The 17,826-nt window shown below is 34.9% G+C and overlaps 2 protein-coding genes across 2 annotated transcripts; one reads left to right on the top strand and one right to left on the bottom strand.

The window, feature by feature from the left end:
• Window positions 1-207: 207 nt before the first annotated feature.
• On the bottom strand, window positions 208-7,292 carry LOC144432113 (b(0,+)-type amino acid transporter 1-like). The gene is made up of 11 exons (XM_078120194.1): window positions 6,597-7,292; window positions 5,989-6,136; window positions 5,596-5,838; window positions 4,257-4,482; window positions 4,119-4,163; window positions 3,501-3,624; window positions 3,234-3,337; window positions 2,616-2,712; window positions 2,044-2,199; window positions 1,608-1,776; window positions 208-715 (listed from the first exon to the last, which is right to left on the bottom strand). The coding sequence occupies exons 1-11, from the start codon at window positions 6,702-6,704 to the stop codon at window positions 606-608; spliced, it is 1,530 nt and encodes a 509-aa protein (XP_077976320.1). The 5' UTR covers window positions 6,705-7,292; the 3' UTR covers window positions 208-605.
• A 6,584-nt stretch (window positions 7,293-13,876) lies between these two features.
• Window positions 13,877-16,327, top strand: LOC144431942 (zinc finger C4H2 domain-containing protein-like). The gene is made up of 5 exons (XM_078119772.1): window positions 13,877-14,105; window positions 14,581-14,752; window positions 15,184-15,356; window positions 15,490-15,643; window positions 15,952-16,327. Exons 1-5 carry the CDS (start codon window positions 14,044-14,046, stop codon window positions 16,063-16,065), a joined length of 675 nt encoding a protein of 224 aa, XP_077975898.1. The 5' UTR covers window positions 13,877-14,043; the 3' UTR covers window positions 16,066-16,327.
• Window positions 16,328-17,826: the final 1,499 nt, after the last annotated feature.

Below are 17,826 nucleotides of genomic sequence, written 5' to 3'. Positions count from 1 at the left end.
GGAAATTTCGGTGCTCCAGAAGTAGGCGCACCAAGATGTCGCACAGCCTCAATCCTAACCGGTACATAATACTATGTTCAGGTTGTGCGCCATCTTGGTGCGCATACTTTTGGAGGTCCGAAATTTCAATATCTCGGGCATACTATTCAGCTTGCACGCTCTTACTCTCAAAGCTACTAGGTATGACCTTTGAGTGAATAAAATTAGTAAAGAAAAGTATAATATTCATTCACGTTAATTAACTTCACTATTTTTAACACTTCTAAACAAAACTAAAATAGTTAGTGATGAGTTATATCAGATCAGAACTTGCAGATTCTCCCCTACAATTCTACCAAAAACTATCATCCACAGTAGGCTATACATGGCTTTCGTACAATCCAAATAGTATTTTATACATTTGTATATCAAACGTAGGCTACCGCATTTCAAGTTATTGAAATAAAATTGTAAAGTTGGTTATTCTAGAGCTAATAATTTTTTCGTGGTGTAGTGATTATTCTGCCAAGTTCACATGCAATTTAAACGTTATATTGATTTTGAGGCTACTGTACTCTAAATGCATGAGAGATATTATTAGTTTTAGGTTGTCAGTTCTTAGCATTTTAAATTTCAGCCACTTTGCTTTCTTTTGGTTCTTCCTCGTCATCATCCTCTTTGAAATCTGGAGGAGGAACTACTTCTAACAGTTGTTGAAAGAAACTTGTGATTGGATCTGTAGTAAAATAGAATATAGCACTTCAATTTTCATCTGACATTCGTGAACACGACGTTCCAATGATCTTTCAGTTATTTACGAATTCTTATCAATTCATATATTTTGTGATATTTACAACCCAAGTCACCTTTTTTCACACGAAGTGGACCTACGGATTGTTTAATTAAAATTTTGTTGTTGGTATATTTCTTGTTGTTGTTGTTGTGGAAAAAAACGATTCCTCTTCAACTGTTTATTCAATCGCATTCATATCGAGTTAATCGAATTTTGACAAAATCTTAGTATTAGATTTATATCGGGTTCAAATAAGATTATTTGAATTAGGTCAAACGAGTTGGTCACAACAATTCAGTTTCTATAGCTATTAGTTGAGTCGCAGACCCGTAGCCCGAGGACAAACATATTGTTAAAATCGGCTAATAACGATTAGATCTCCCACCGTGCTTGATCAACCAAATTTTTATATATATATCCACGAGATTGTGGAGAATTACTATGTAATTGTGACGGTCAATTTTCAGTGGAAAAAGAGTGTTGTTGTCCCTATAAGGCTATTACTTTTATTGATTCTTAAAATTCTGTGGGCGCTAGTGGATTCGTTTTCTCACTTTCAAATTTTGTTTGATGACGTCATTAAAATTGAAAACTGCGACCGGTTGTGCGATCTGGTGGTTAGCAAAGTCCGGAGTTTTCCGACCGATCACCGGTACTGTAAAAGGTTTGATATTACTTCGTTCTGGCCTCCGTGTCCATACATTTGATAATTAATTGCTGCCTCCAGATATTGTAGCGTTATTCCGGGGCCAAATCAAATGTGTCAAATCAGAAAACTATGACAATGTGTCTTAATAAAAATTGAGACACAATATAAAGTTCCCCAACCACTTACCCATAAAAGGCAATGAAATCTTGTAATGGATGAGAGGAATGTAGACTATGAATCCAGCAATGATGAAAATACTGGCGTACAAATATTCTAACGCTGGATCTTCAATGATCGGGGCGATCACGAGGTAAATGGAACACAGGAAACATATTATTGGGATGCCAATAAAAGCCTTCAAAAAAAAACATTACACGAATTATTTTGCTGTCAGCTTATTACTGAACACTATCTTTGATGGAATGTAGTTGAATGGTAAGATAAGATCAATAATTGAACTGAAGAAACCCAACGTAGTTATTATCCACTACCAAGCAACAAACATTATGATATAGATCTTCCATTGAATTCTATAGCTCTAGTTTTTTGGGCTTTATTTAATTACTTATTTTCCTAAAAATTATCCTGAAGTTATTTGTCGATTGACCAACTAATTAGCTACCTTGAATGGTCGTTCCATCTTAGGTCTTGTGAACCGTAGCACAATGACGGAAAGAAACGTAGCGCCGTAGAATATCCATGATGCGAAAGAAAAATAATCGATCAAAGTTTCAAATGTTGAACTTTCTGGTATTATCATGATAATTGCAATGAAAGCCTGAATAATCAAGTGCATTTTGTATAAGACCATTAAAACCATATATATGTAATAATAACCAAGACAAGAGTGTGTAATGCTCAGATGTGGACTTTTTTGTAACCAGCAAAATTTGGGGTAAAACGAGGGGCCAATAATATTAAAACAAATATATATATACGAGTTTCCCGGCAGACAACACATCTTTAAATACTCAAAAATTGAAAGCGATTAGTTCTGTAGTTTAACAAAAATGGAACTTTGTTTCAACAAGATAAGTCGTCCAAGTTCATTCAACTAAAACTTGGCAGCCAGCCAGCTAATGCTGGATCATGCTGTACCAACCCTTTAAATGGACTTGTTGTAATTCATTACAAATAAAAAGTGTGATGATTTACATTGACTAAGGTTCGAATAAACAATATGAATATCCTCACGTTAAACATAGCGGCTGGAGATGGGGTGAGGCGTTCTACGCTGACGTACGACAGCAATTTTATCACGTGGCCGTTCCTACCAGCTGCATAAGTCAATCTGAAATGTTAAACAAACAAAATTAGGGTCATCGACGACGAAGAAATCGAAAAAATCTCATTATTATATACCAAAAAACTCGGCATGAACATTTTTTCGATGAATTGTGATATTATATTACGGTAAACATAATCGTTATCGCAAACCTTTACATAACACCTTCAATTGTACAGACATCGTAATTTATACTTGTGGTTTCGGCGTTTATAAAGATTTTATCACTGAGTATATATGTTGGGACTTCATTACTTTGACTTTATTTTCCAAATATATTCAGAAGGCAATCGAGATTCCAGTTGCTTTCAATTGTATAAATAATTCCCTCAGATCTTAGCAAATTATATTTAAGCTGCCTCTGTTTGGTAAAATAGTTTATCAACTAATTCGGCAATAAGTGAGTAGTACCCAAAGAATTCGAAATTTTTATCAAATTCAACATAGTAAGCAGGATATTTTTACTTGTGAACGGAAGCATTGTTTTTCGCCGATATCGAAGAATATATCGTGATGTATATATATACCTTGCTGATGTAAAAGCACTTCCGTTTGCTGCTCCAAACGTTGAACATGCGACTGCGAGAGGTACCGTCCAAGTAAATGCGCCAAAAACTCGATCTCCGAAAGTCTGAAAATAACCAAAAAAACAAGTTAGAATCAGATGTTCTGCCCCCGTGTGAGTTTGAAATATTACCGTTAATTACGTATAGTTAAAAAAAACTCGAATTCGAGTAATGCAACCCCAGGATTCAAAACTAAAAACATAACTTAAAATAAGGTTAAAAACTTACCACTGCTACGGCATTTGAGTCCAGTAATTCGACAGGAGACATAACAGTAAAATATGCAATGTTTACAAGAATGTATAAAATTGTTACAAGAGGTAGTCCGATCCAGATAATAAGAGGCAAATTCCTAAAATGAGATATTTTGAGATTGACAATCGGATTTTGAGGTTTTCAATAATGATATCATGCCTAGTTGTGAATGTAAATTTAGGCTGTTAGATTTTTTCATTACAAATTGTTAAAATATTCGAATATATATATCTAGTTATAGAATGCACTTGATCTTCATTCTACTCTTAAGTAAAATTTGATTCAGAAATAAACTCATATTTGAAAATAATTGCTTCCTAAATTAAAATTGGGAAGCTATTCAGATCCCGTGGATGATGATAAGCGAGACACCTTGTTAACTAACGTGTAGCAAAATGGAAAAACTTTATAATGGAGATCACAAAAGTACGGTAATTGATAAATTTTGAAACTTTCCATTATTTTAACTTGTCTCGAAAAATTCATGGATGGTTAACCAACTATTAAGGAATGTGTCAAAATTTGGCAGAACGTCATGCTTGTCTGACGGGCTGACTAAAAATAGATATGCATGCATTCTAATTGATTTACCTTCTTGGATTTTCTAGTTCCTCGGTGATATAATTCAGTTGATTCCTAATAAAGATAAAGATTTACATAATTTATTAATTATAATTCGAAAAAGATCCGGAAAAAATTAATAAATTGATGACCAATGAGTTTGCTTACCATCCGTCATACGCCCACAGTCCGGAATAAAAAGCCAATGCCACGGCTGAACCGGAACTTGTTGTTCCTTCAAAACTATTCGTAAGATATTGAGTTTTTCCCATCCCAATTTGAACAAAGCCTCCAATAGTTATGGCTACAATAATCAGTAATTTCGCGATGGTAAAAAATATTTGAATGAAATTCGTTGCTTTCACGCTGTAGCAATTGACCGTCGTTATGACAACTGAAAACAAATATACATGCGATTTATATACCGGTGTTGACAGTCTATTTTACCGAAGAAGATCGAATGATATTTTTCAGGTCAAAACTGAATTTTTATTTGTTTATTACCTACAATAGAAACTGCAGCGACGACACCCCAGTTATTGATAACTATATAAACTTTTCGACTGTCGATACTTTTTTTCAACATGTTAGTATTCTGAATATAGTCAATGACTTTGTCGTAGGATTGGCGATTCTAAGTCATATTATTCCATTACTTACAAATAATATATATAGAAATTGCAAAAAAAACGGCAAAAAGCATTAATTTAGAAGATTAAATTTTCATTTCGTCTCTTCTCTACTTTGTGTTGACGTTTTAATACACCTCCTCGTTAAAATATCAGTTCTAATTATGATTAACTTTTTTTACGTATTCTATATAAATTAATTCAATGTCAACGGTATATTTTAAATGAAAACGGCTCAGGTGGCAATAAGAAAACTATTAAGACGTTGAATACCACGTAGGGCAGATGCCGGACAATATTAGGTATATTTTATAATATTCTATTTTCTGATAACCATATATATGCACTAAAGTAGCGTTTTTCAAACTTTTTTGCCCCGAAACACCTAAGCTTTTTATCTCGTCTCACGGAACACCGAAAAATTAGAAGGTGGAATTGGTGGGTTGTTTTAAACAAAAATAAGCCTATGGTAAAATTGAAAAGTTTGCTGTAAACTTTGCTATTAAAAAATGTGGCCGACGATTAACGATATTAAACGGTTAACGAGAACGTCAAGCTTTTCAGACTGTTTGGATAGCAAGGCCTGTGTGTCGCAGTTGGTAGAAAAAATTTACGACCCAGAGTCGCCGAAGTACGGGCGAGATCGCCATGGCGACCGATTTAATAGCAATTTTAATCCCTGTTCTGCGGAACACTTCAAAGAAGCTCGCGGAAAGCAGTGTTCCGCGGAACACAGTTTGAGAAACGCTGCTCCTAAGTATGGGCTATAATGACATCCAGGTTAATATTGCTTTCATACACTTTCACATTTTGAAAATTAAGAGTAAATGTAGAAACATAGAATCCTAATTTAAGTTTGGTAATCTTAATATACTCACGAATAGCGAAACAAGCAGCACATTTCTGCGCTACGACTGGAGGATCGCATCCGGGATAAAACGGAGCTGTCACGTATTCTGCGAATCCAACCGATATTATTGAAAACGAAGAAGGTTTCAAAATAAGCACAGAAGTCCAGGTAAAAACAAAAGCGATCAAATCACCAAAAGCAGCTCGAAGATATGGGTATTCCCCTCCAGATTTTCGTATCATCAAACCAAGTTCGATGTAGCTGATTGCACCTGGATATTAATATATAGCACTTGTTACAAAATCCACAACACTGGCAGCGGATTTTTCAGTAAAAAACGTACAGTAAAAATCAGTTTGAGTTGGGAGTATGCTAAATAAAATCTGGATTGTATGTTTATTTCGAGCGAGACATCCCTTACCAAATGTGGCCAGAACTCCACATCCCGCCCAAACGCACAAACTTGCTCCAACTGATTCAACATTTCGTAAGATTGATTTCGGAGACAGAAATATTCCTGATCCAATCATTGTTCCAACGACAAGAGCGATTCCGCCGAATAAACCGATCTAAATAATATACTTCTAACATTGTATACAGTTTCTAGGAATATATCTTGGATGCTTCTAATATTATAGATTTAGCTATGCAAAACTCAATGATTTTCACTGATTAAACTTTTCACCGGTCAAACTTAACGATTTTCTTTATATTCGAAAGCCACAAACTATCTTCATTCAATTCATTTTGAATGAAGATTCGTAGTGTCAATATGCAGTATTTAAAACGGTAGAAACTCGGGATGGATGTATCACAAGCTCAAATTATTTTCACTAAGAATAAAAATTATGAACCTTGTAAAATTAGTCACAATTGCTTTTTTAAAAGAAAATTACTTAGAATACGTGAAAATATATTGATACACAAATTCCCTATAAACAAAATTTCTCCATCACAAAACGTTATTTTTATTGCTTATAACAAAATCAAATAAATATTTCATATTTTGGATTATTTTTATTCTCTGACCTCTTTTTTAAGTTCAACTTTCCCATCAGACTCGGTGAAAGATGCGTCATCATTCTCACTGCTACGGCTCCCTGGTTTACGCCTTCTTAGATTCGTTGAGTCACTCATTGTAAATTGAAGCAAATGATTTTCTGTCCTATCGGCCAATTTTGGTGAAACTGTGATTGCTGTGATTTTTTTCCTGCACAGCTCGTGCAAATAGCCTACAGAATTTGCGTTTATTATTTATGTTTCTGAAAAAAAAAAGACATAAACACATCAGCCCGAAGGGGCGGCAGCCATGCGGTAAATCCATGTGATACTTTGTTCACAAAACGGATCTTTTTATCACATCAGGTTAATACCGTAGCAATTGTTCGGGTCCGATTTTCACGAGCTTGGAAAATATTGAAATAGTTTTGTTTGCATTTCAATACTTCTTTCTGTTCCATTTTTTTCTATTAATTGTTTGAAATATAAAATTCAATTTTGCTGTTGTTCAGTACTTTCTGTTTCGTGGCGAACATTTGCTTATAACTGACACTATACGCTACGCTAACTTGCTTACATTATTTTGCAGACGCTACCCACATTGACAAGTTCATTTCTCAACTAACTGACTGTTACGAATTTCGGCGACGTGGTAAACCTTCGGCAAGTATCCAATTTCTCTTTGTTTTCTAAAAAATGAAAAGGCAACTAGCGAATTGAAAACATTGGATTTTCCATTGCAAACACTGACTATTCACGCGTGTAACAGACCAACAGTTATAACACAGCAATGTAATTTACAAAAAAATTCAAACGATAAAATACATATCTTTTACAGTGGGCTGTAATCACGTATGTTAACATTGAACAAAAAGATTTTTTTTTAATTGGCAATGGGTACATTTAAATTGAAACATTATGATCAGGTTCTGACGTCATGCTGCATACAAACTTAATACTACTTCGTAATATTGAATCGTTATATTGGATATATATATATATATAATCTTGCTAAATTTTGAGCAAATTTCATGTTTCAGCTATCAAACTATTATAATAATTCAAATTAGATCCTTACTTTCCTCGGAGATAAAAATGAGATAAATGTATAAATATTATCTATATATTTGTATGCATTAAAATATTTAGTTTATTCGTCTGTTTCAACGCTTTTCAATAACAATGACGTAAGCCAACGTAATCGCTAATGTTGAAATGAATTTAAAACGGCATACTGATATATATATTAATTGAACTCGTGCATCAATCAGAAATTTGACAAATTATAGACATAGCGGGTTAAGATAAATGCACTGAAACTTTGTGGATTTTTACTTCATCGTACTCGTCCCCGTGTTCAAACCTTCGCTGTGCGTTATATTTTCTCTTAGGACTTATTAGGCCCAATTGTACTCCGATATTACTTCATGCATTTTCGCAATTAAGCTGTGAAAATATATATGCTCTCGCTATGAGGTTAAAATAGCGATACAATTTGCACGATAGCCTTACTAAACTAGCAATGTAATTTACAAAAGAATTCAAACGATAAAATACATATTTTTACAGTGGGCTGTAATCACGTATGGTAACATTGAACAAAAAGATATTTTTTCGATTGGCAATGGGTACATTCAAATTGAAACATTATGATCGAGTTTTGACGTCATGCTGCATACAAACTTAATACTACTTCGTAATATTGAATTGTTATACTGGATATATATAAAATCTTGCTAAATTTTGAGCAAATTTAATACACAGGTATCATGTTTGAGCTATCAAAATATTATATGAATTCAAATTAGATCCTTACTTTTCTCTTGTCTGAGCTGCGATTTCCTTCAGAATGGATTTAATCTAAATTGCGTTTCATATTTCGAACATAAAACTGCGTAATGGGAATTTCCATAGACGGTGGCTAAATGCCTCGCGGGGTACCGACAACAATAGACTTGATCATCGATCACTCAGTTACGCTCTGACAAACTCTGCGAGTAAATAGAAACTCACTATGTCCAAATCTGAAGATGTCTTTGAAAGACCCCATGTATATACTTGATACCACTTTAGAGATGAATGAGTTGACAGTACATTTTGCAGAATCAAATCAAACACGAAGTGTTTGGCAAATGACAGAGAAAATCAGATGACTTCTGAGCTTCTGATTTTTCATTCTTCCAAAAAAGACAAATGATTAATAAATGCCATGATTGCTGTCCCTGATTAAACAAATAAACAATGTGATAAAAATGGAGTGTGAAGTTATAGATGCATTATGCCAAAATCATAAGCTCACGTCCCATATGCGACGAAGCTGTAGTTTTGTTTACTTTGTCAATAATCTAATAAAAGTGAATTTGAAAATAATGAGAGCAGCCACATGGCGTGATATATTATTCACGTATCTCATTGATCTCCGACTGTCGGCGATTTCACTTTTTACCCAGAGAACAAAAGCAGCATACAAATCGCATACCAGTCCAAATAGATATTTCAGAAAAAGATTTCTTTCTATGCATTCAACTGGTTTAAAAATTTCAGTGAAAGGTTGATATTATAAGATTACTGTTGTTTACTGCAGTACGAGATTATTCTATAAAAGGCGTCTGAGGTTAGCGCTTGAAGTCAACGCTGTGAATTAAACGACGAGCAAAAGTGGATATTACAAAATAAAAAAACAAACAAACAGAAGATCAAATTTCGTGCTAATAACACGAATATCACAGACAAAGAGGCCTATTTATAAAATAATCCGGGTACTCATGAAGTATGCGCACCAAGATGTCGCACAACCAGTACCCTAACCTGGTACACAACCTGAGTTCAGGCTGTGCGCCCTCTTGGTGCGCATAGTTCATGAGGTCCATAAGCCGTGTACGATAACACTATTTTCTGGGCCTCTGGAATAAAAAATTAAAAGATTATGTAAATACAGTTCACCAAAAAATAACTAAAATTAAAAAAGTGATGAGGGTTTTCTTATCTATGATCCAAACTAAACAAAGATCGTACGAAATTTGATATTGAATATACTGTTTATACATGGCTTTGATTTATCCGCCTGTAACATGCAAAATTCATTCTTATATATTCGATTTTTTATGGTTTCAGGTGTGGCAAAAAGCATATGCACTCAATTGTTAAAATATCCGTTTTGGACAACTTAACTTAAATTTTGCTGCATTTTAAAATCATTCTATCCATTTATAAATGTAAATAAATAAACTAATATTTTTGATTTTGTTATTATACAAATCTCTCAAATTACAATTCCATTTTATTCTGTTTAAATTTAGTGATGAGATTCGATGGGTTGGTAGCACTGGTGCGTGCGAACCCGTTCTGGAAAGGTCGTGATAACTAGTGAATCCGATCTTGTTTTTAGGGCTATAAGCTGGTTGGTTGAGTGGTTTCCGAAATGAGCGAAACTGTTGTTTGTGAATTCCTTGCAAAAGAAATCCTGTTTTTAAAATTCTGAATCATATCACTAGATTCAGCCCATTGCCGTCTGTGGTTTCTGATAGTCCGAATATAAAATATTACTGGAAATAAACAGTATAAAAAGAAAACCAAGGCCAATGTAACCTCGTATAAATGTGTTGCCCTCGGATATAAAAATGAGATATATGTACAAATATTATTTCTATATTTGTACGCATCAAAATATTTAGTTTATTCGTCTGTTTCAACGCTTTTCAATAACAATGACGTGAGCCAACGTAATCACTAATCGCTAATGTTGAAATGAATTTGAAACGGCATTGAATACTGATATATATATATATATATTAATTGAACTCGTGCATGAATCAGCAATATGACAAATTATAGACATAGAGCGTTAAATAGTCTCTAAACAGACTGATGAATGCACTGAAACTTTGTGGATTTTTTACTTCATCGTACTCGTACCCCGTGTTCAAACCTCCGCTGTGCGTTTTATTTTATCTCAGGACGTCAATTACGCCCGATTGTACTCCGATATTACTTCATGCGTTCGCAATTAAGCTGTGAAAATATGCATGCTCTCGCATGTTTCAAGTGGGGATCCCTAATGATAGAGAAAAGACCTACCGGTACTTCACTGATGGAGGTAGGCTGATTTTCCATGTAGATGGGGTTTCCGTCAGCCCCACTTCGCCAAGTGTGCAAGGAAAATTCTGTTCTATAAGGTCATCGGAAAGGGCCAGATAGCATGGGAAGGTAGCTGGGAACCACTCGAAACTAGCTACATAATTTGCGATCGAACGTGCTTTTCCAAACTTTGCAAATAATATCAGAAGCCGCATTAATAGAAACGTCTGTGATGTGAATTGTTTATGCGCCAATGTTAATAGGAACAAGAGAGCGATGCTCAAATGTACGAACACGAAGTCCAAAACAAAGTACTTTTCGTACCGTACCTACCGGTATCTTTTTTTATGGTTCCACAATGTGGATTATTCAATAATTGAAAGAAATATAAAATATTAAATGAACAACGATGAATGAGAATAATTTCCGGAATAAATAAAAGTAATAGCCTACTAGCGAAAAATACAATCTTTGACCATTGGAAATTTCAAGGCAATTGGTCCATTGGTGAATGAGAAAAGCGATTCTTTCATAACAACATTAAAAAAATATCAACAAGAACAAAACGAGAATATCGGTCAGAGACCGAAGACTTATCGATCGAAAGTTAGGGGATCCCCCAAAACAGAAACTGCGGTTTCGACTCATCCGCTCTTACTCCACAGCGACACTGTGTGTCCCATCACTAATTAATTAATAACTCGATATGATGAATGCACATGCAGAATTTGGAGGAGATTCAACATCACTTTCGTGAGATATCGCGTAACATAGGCCTACGAAAGTGTCTAACAGACAAATACCTATCAACATACTTACCGATCTTAAGATCGATAAGTAATAAACGCAAAACGACCATTGAACTGGAGTACATGAAACGATCTTCTCTCTCGTTTTGCGTTGTCTCGCCGATCATTTGATCGCCGCCATCTTGGCATTTATTCTTCCAGAGTTTCTTCGTGTTGCATATGGTTTTGGCCCGTATTTCGTCTATTGCGCCGCATATGGATGTATATGCGACACTGTGTGGGTATTAAAATACAATTATATTCGAGTTGGAAATTTAGAGCCCGATGTGGATCTCGTTCTTGAAAAAATTTGATTGTTCAGGCGATTACACAATAGATATAGGTGGAAACAATTATTTTTGCGTGATATCATAAAAATGCAATATTCTCCACAGGGAAACTTTCACCCAAGTCTTGGGTAAAGTGCGAAGCGCAGCTCCCGTAGTCTGTGTACCAGGTTGGGGACTTGGGGTTATACCTTTATTCCGATTTTCCTTATTTTCGTTCTATTACGATATCGGGTACTGTGTGTGTTAGCCAAGTGAATATGACTTCGGTCCTTTTACACACCTTAATGTAAAGTGGGCGAACTATATTAGTTACCTCCATATTGATACACACACTTCTAGAGCGCCCTTCAGTTTTATTTATATTTATTCATAGCTCGGGTACTACGGAACCAGGCCACGCAATGATATTGAGATCGCCACGCAAAATACTTGAGGCGATAAAACATGGCCAAATACGTGTGAACGGGGAAGCGATTCCGAAAAGCCATCTTGGCTAATGTTCTGTTGTCGTTTTTGTTCGCTTTAGACTGATACGTTGATTATTAACCACAAATTGAGCAAATTTATAAAACTGCCAAAATTAGCACCGTATGTTGGTCTGGGATATATTAGCGTTTGATATATAATGAGAAACGAGTCATGATCAGGAGAATATGTGACGCAAATATTTGATTTCTGTCAAGGTCAAATCCCATAAGAAATGCATTACGCGACTACGAAAAGTTGGAAGCATATCGTCAAAACGAGAGAGCGTTCAAATGATCCCGCGGAAACGAGAGAGAAGCGCACTCTATTTATATATCTCTGTGAAAACTACCCATATGTTCATTTCGTGTCCAAAATATGGGTGAACTTTTCAAATTTTCAGCTTATGTATGTAGTATTTACAAATTTATAAACCGGTGGCGCGGCGGTGTGGCTCAACGGGCTAAGCGTTAGGAATACGCTCGCCACCGCACCTCTAATTACTCTGCGTGGGTTCGCAGGTTCGAATCCCATGCAGGGATGGTTATGTGCGAGAGGATTGCTGGACTCCTCGCCGTCGTTGGGTGGTTCACGTAACCGCTGGTCGGTTACGGCTTCCTCCACCACCAAGTCCATGCTTCCGAAAACAAACAATACAGTAAAAACTAATCCCATACCCGACTTGGAATGGTAACCGGACGAGAGGCCGTGGTTCGCCATATGGATAAGCCGTCTTATCGGCTTTCCTCTCCCCCGGGATAAATATGTAAATCCTATCCTAAATCCTAAACCCCTGAAATTCTTGAGTAAAAATTCCGAATTTTATCAGATATTCAGACTTTCATTAAATTTAATTAATATTTAAATTAATTTCATTAACATCAGAATTCCGTCTTACGGCTCCGAAGAGGTAAAAATAAGACTCCTGATCCGACCCTGAATGTACTGTCTGTGCCTAACATTGTTTTTTCCATTTATTTATTGTTGCGGGTGAAGTCTATTGTCGGTTGAAAACTATATCCTATCATATTACTATTTTGCACTTCGATGCACAAAATTTGGTTAGAATGCAGTAATTTTTCAAAATGCTAATCCAAATGTTAGGATAGGATAGGGGATACATAGCATTCTAATCATGAAAATTGAGAAGTTCCATATACTTATAAGTAAGTTTATTTCGACTCCATAATCAGCAGTTGACGATAAATGGATAAAAACAAAAAAAAGAAAGAAAATAACTGATTATAGAATCGGCAGAGCAAACAAAACCTCAAGAAAGGTTTGAAGAATAGCAGCAGTAGGCCTATAGGCTATAGTGAGAAGAAATATAGGCTAGGTAGAAAAGTTTAGGCAACATCCGATTTTCACAAGAGAACTTGCTATAATAGCTTGCAGATTTTTAAAACTGTGATCCATAGTATTGAAACTAATATATATTAAAAAATTTTCTTAATAATTAATGGTAAAAAATAAATAACAATACAATCAATGGTGAATGGACTATAATAAAACAACTCTGCTCGTATTGTATTAGTTTGTTATTTTCGTATGATAATTCATCGTTGTTCATTTATTATTTTATATTTTTTTTAATAATTGAATAATCCACATTGTAGAACCAAAAAAAATTACCTTACCGCCAGTCTTACGTGTAAAGCCAGTCAGGAGGCGGGGAAAGAAATTGGTTCTTTAAATATCGTAACTTATCAAATTAGCATTAAGACCTTCATACAAATTCTTTAAACTTGTAGAATTCCAGGCTCTAGGCAACATCGTTTTAGATCTCTTAGTGTTGGCTCTCTGGAAAAGTGTATTTTTTGTCATTTGTTTGGTGAAATCCGAAAATACAATAGAAAGATGGATCCCGAAAGTTCTGAAGAAGATTATTTTGCAAAGCTTGAACTCGTGAAAGAAATTAGGTAACTTTGTGAAATAGGCTCAACCTAGGACAGTAGGAAGCAGGCTAACGTTAGAAATTAGAGTACCGCTATGCCACGGTACTTTAGTGCCTTTTTCAAACTGTGTGGCATATTTTTTTTAGGAAAAATTTTCTCAAAAACATGGTCATGCACACTGAGTCTGAGATAAAGCCGACTGATCTCTGAGTGCTTCGGTGAAATTATGGTCACCACTTACAGATTTAAAGAGCCGAGAGCTACAGGGACAATCTATAAAATCAAAGCCATACCATGGTATTACATGTTGGTAAATGCCAATTTTCACAAGGCTTGAGACATTTCAGGATATGTAATATTCGACTCTCATTTTTCTCTATTTATAAGAGCTCATAAAGTTATACTTTTCACTATATTTGAGTTGTTCAATGTGCAAATTTTTCGATTTCGAATATCATTTAGAGATAATGTGAAAGATCGATTCTGTTTCCGTTTATAGGCAAAAAACTGTTGTTGCGGAGAAAATGAAATTGAACATGAAAGAACTCATGAATGATCTACATAGTGAGGAAAAGTGCTTGGCTGATTATCAGACTGAAATCGAGTTATTAATTCAAGAAAAAATGGCTCATGTTGAGGAACTAAGGCTGATTCACACAGATATTAATACAGTAGGTTTATTTAATTTATTCTAATCATGTATGAGAGTAGTTCTGTGAAATATCGACATCATTCATCCCATTCTAAGATGTTCTAATTTTTTAAGTGTAACAAAAAAGTTTTTTTATGATTTTTATTCAATCATAATATATTGGTACTAATTGCAAGCTTATGTAAAATGTACTGTGAATTACCATGCGTTTACGCAAGGTATAGGATATTGAAATGCGCCAAATTACAATCATACTTTTACATTTAGTCAGCCAATATATCTCTCATATAATAATAAAATATCAGCAAGTTAAGGGCTTATAGTTTATTATTAGAACACTAGAAATGTACTAAAATTCACACTTTTTTTCATATTTCAACCCAAAGATATAGCGTGGTGAAGGAAAATGTGTTGTTGTTATATTTTTTTAAATTCTCAGTATTTTTTTAGATGGAAAATCTAGCAAAGCAAGCAAAAACTGCCCGGCAACGGTTAGTAGATGAAATTAAAAAAGCACATGAAGAATTTTTACCTCTCAAGAAAGAACTAGATGAAATGAGATCAGCTGTTGGTGTACAACCTTTGCAAGAACCAGAGAGTTTAAATTATGTTCTAAAATCTGGGTGGGTACATCAGTTTTAATTCAGCTGAAAAACTTTGCGAACTGCAATAATTCAATTTTGTGCTGTGATAAGGGTGTTTTTCTTATTATGTTGATGGTTTGAAATTCAATGTGTAATAATGTTTTCTAATTAGTGAATCTTCAGAGTCTGAAGTAACATCATCAAGTGTTCAACCAGTTCCAGAACCACCTGCTCTACAGCTGAATCTGCCCTCAGGCCCAATAAATTGTGGAAAAATCACACTTACTAAACCAACAATCCGGCAGCAGCAACCCGCTCCAATGAAGGTTTGTATTCATAAGATTTTTAGTTATATACTCAGAGCTATCTTTAAAGGGCAAATAGTGTGTGGAGCATACATGAAAATGGTTCAATTGACATTTTTATAGTTGGAATTTGTTTGAGCACTGTCTTTGAGTGGTAGATGTAACATAGAATAGATATCATTTTTATTGTAGGCACCATGACTGCACCAGTAATATGAGCCTTCAAATTATCTAATCTTCTATTCTGTGATCAGAATTTTTCGTATTATCAACCAATATGCTGCAAAGTTGCATGCATAGTCAAATCATTTATTTCATTTTTCTTCCAGTCTTGTCAATCTTGTCATCAACTTATTCATCGAAATGCACCAATTTGCCCATTGTGCAAAGCAAAGAGTAGATCAAGAAATCCAAAGAAAGCTAGAAGAAAAAATGAAATTTGATTGTAACTCTATTTCATGCTTTTTCCGTTGAATGTTTTATATAATTGCTGCTTCTTATGTGATCAATTCTAGTCATATTCCGTTTGGTCATTAATTCTTTGATAAATCTTGTGATGTAGCATTGATATGACCAACCATTAATATTTTCTGTATTTTTCTGGAATCTGTGCAATCCTAATTGACATCCCACCATCATGTATCTTTATGTTCACTGTAAGTGTTTTGTTTTGTACCCATTATCAAATACACTTTGCACATCTAATTTTTTTTCTCATGAGCATGTAATCATTGTCAAGGAAAATAGTTTCTAATGAGAATCCGCTCACTCGGTAGTGAATGAAACTAGCCCACAAGTGATATTTGAAGACGTACAGCCGACAAAAATTATTCAATATTCGTATGGTTCCACTGAGGTCTACATGATAAATGAAGAGTGTGATATCGACGTGTCACAATTTTTCCGGCATACGAGGCAATAAACTGTTACCCATATGCGGAATTGGCTGACAACCGAATCTCAGAGGCCATAGGATAAATCGACGGGACAAATATGAAAATAGCTAACGGTAAAAACTCTAGAAATTGGGGTTAACCTACATAGAACTCTTTTGCTGTAGTTGTATTGATTGATTTGCCGCTTACTGATGTTCAGGGCCTATACAACCAAGTCACGCCGACGAGAAAAACAGGCGATCAACAAACAAAAAAATTCTGAGATTATCAATCTCGATCGCTATCTAGGCGTAGCGATTTTTACTAAATGGAAGATAACATTTGCACGACAGTTTTTCTTACAAAACGGCCCCTAAATTGTTCAATAAAAAAATTTCATTCGAAGAACTATTAATTTCGCGAATTTTTCTGCGACAAAAGTGATAGGCTGTATTTCGGTCGCGTAAAGTAGGGGTTTGTATTCACAATTTAATTATAAAAAGTGATATTCGAGATTACTCAAACCTTCGATTTTAATTTTTTTTTGCATTCTTATTTCACAAAGTGTATTTTATGAATGATGGACAAATAAACTAAAGATCCATATATTTAACAAGCTGATACTTGGTCAGGGGAGTGCCTTTTTGATGCCCAGGGCGAGTTTTTGATAATGTTGCCCTAACTAGCTCCAAAAACAATTCGAGGGATAGACAAAATGGTTATATATATATACATGAAAATAAATAAATTAAGGTCATGTAAGGGTGAAATATTTGTATTATTAGGCAGTGCCGGCGCGTGGTCATTTTGACAACCGGGGCAAGCTACTGCGGGGCCAAGTCACCCCCATATACGGGGACAGGATGAGCGCTGTAAGTTCTCCCATCATTTTATGAGTATAAAAACCATTCCATCGGTAACAACCAATCGGCAAAAGCGACAATTTTTAACGATAAGAAAGTGTCTTTAGAACCGGTCCAAGTCAAGGGATTAATAAATATAGACATAGTTTATTTTGAAACCTCTTTCAAAAGGAAAGGCAATATTTACCCAGATAAATACAATGACATATTAACAGAAACTTCGGGAAAGCAGACAAAACCTAAAATAAGGTTTAAAACGTTACTATGAAGAAAGGAAAGGTAATGCAAAGATAAGGACATGCGTCGCTCACTCATAGATATATATGCTGCTAGACTTCTACTGCTTGAACATATATGCAACACGCCGCGGTTTCTTGGAAGCAAAATGCTCAATAACGCGCTGATTAAAGTCATGCATCCCAGAAATAACGTCTCTGTGAATGGATAAAACAGCCAAGGAATTTAA

This window comes from Styela clava, chromosome 14, assembly GCF_964204865.1.
Source record: "Styela clava chromosome 14, kaStyClav1.hap1.2, whole genome shotgun sequence".
NCBI lineage: Eukaryota > Metazoa > Chordata > Ascidiacea > Stolidobranchia > Styelidae > Styela > Styela clava.
The sequence above is the reverse complement of the archived record's forward strand: the minus strand, read 5'-3'. Positions and strand labels throughout refer to the sequence as shown.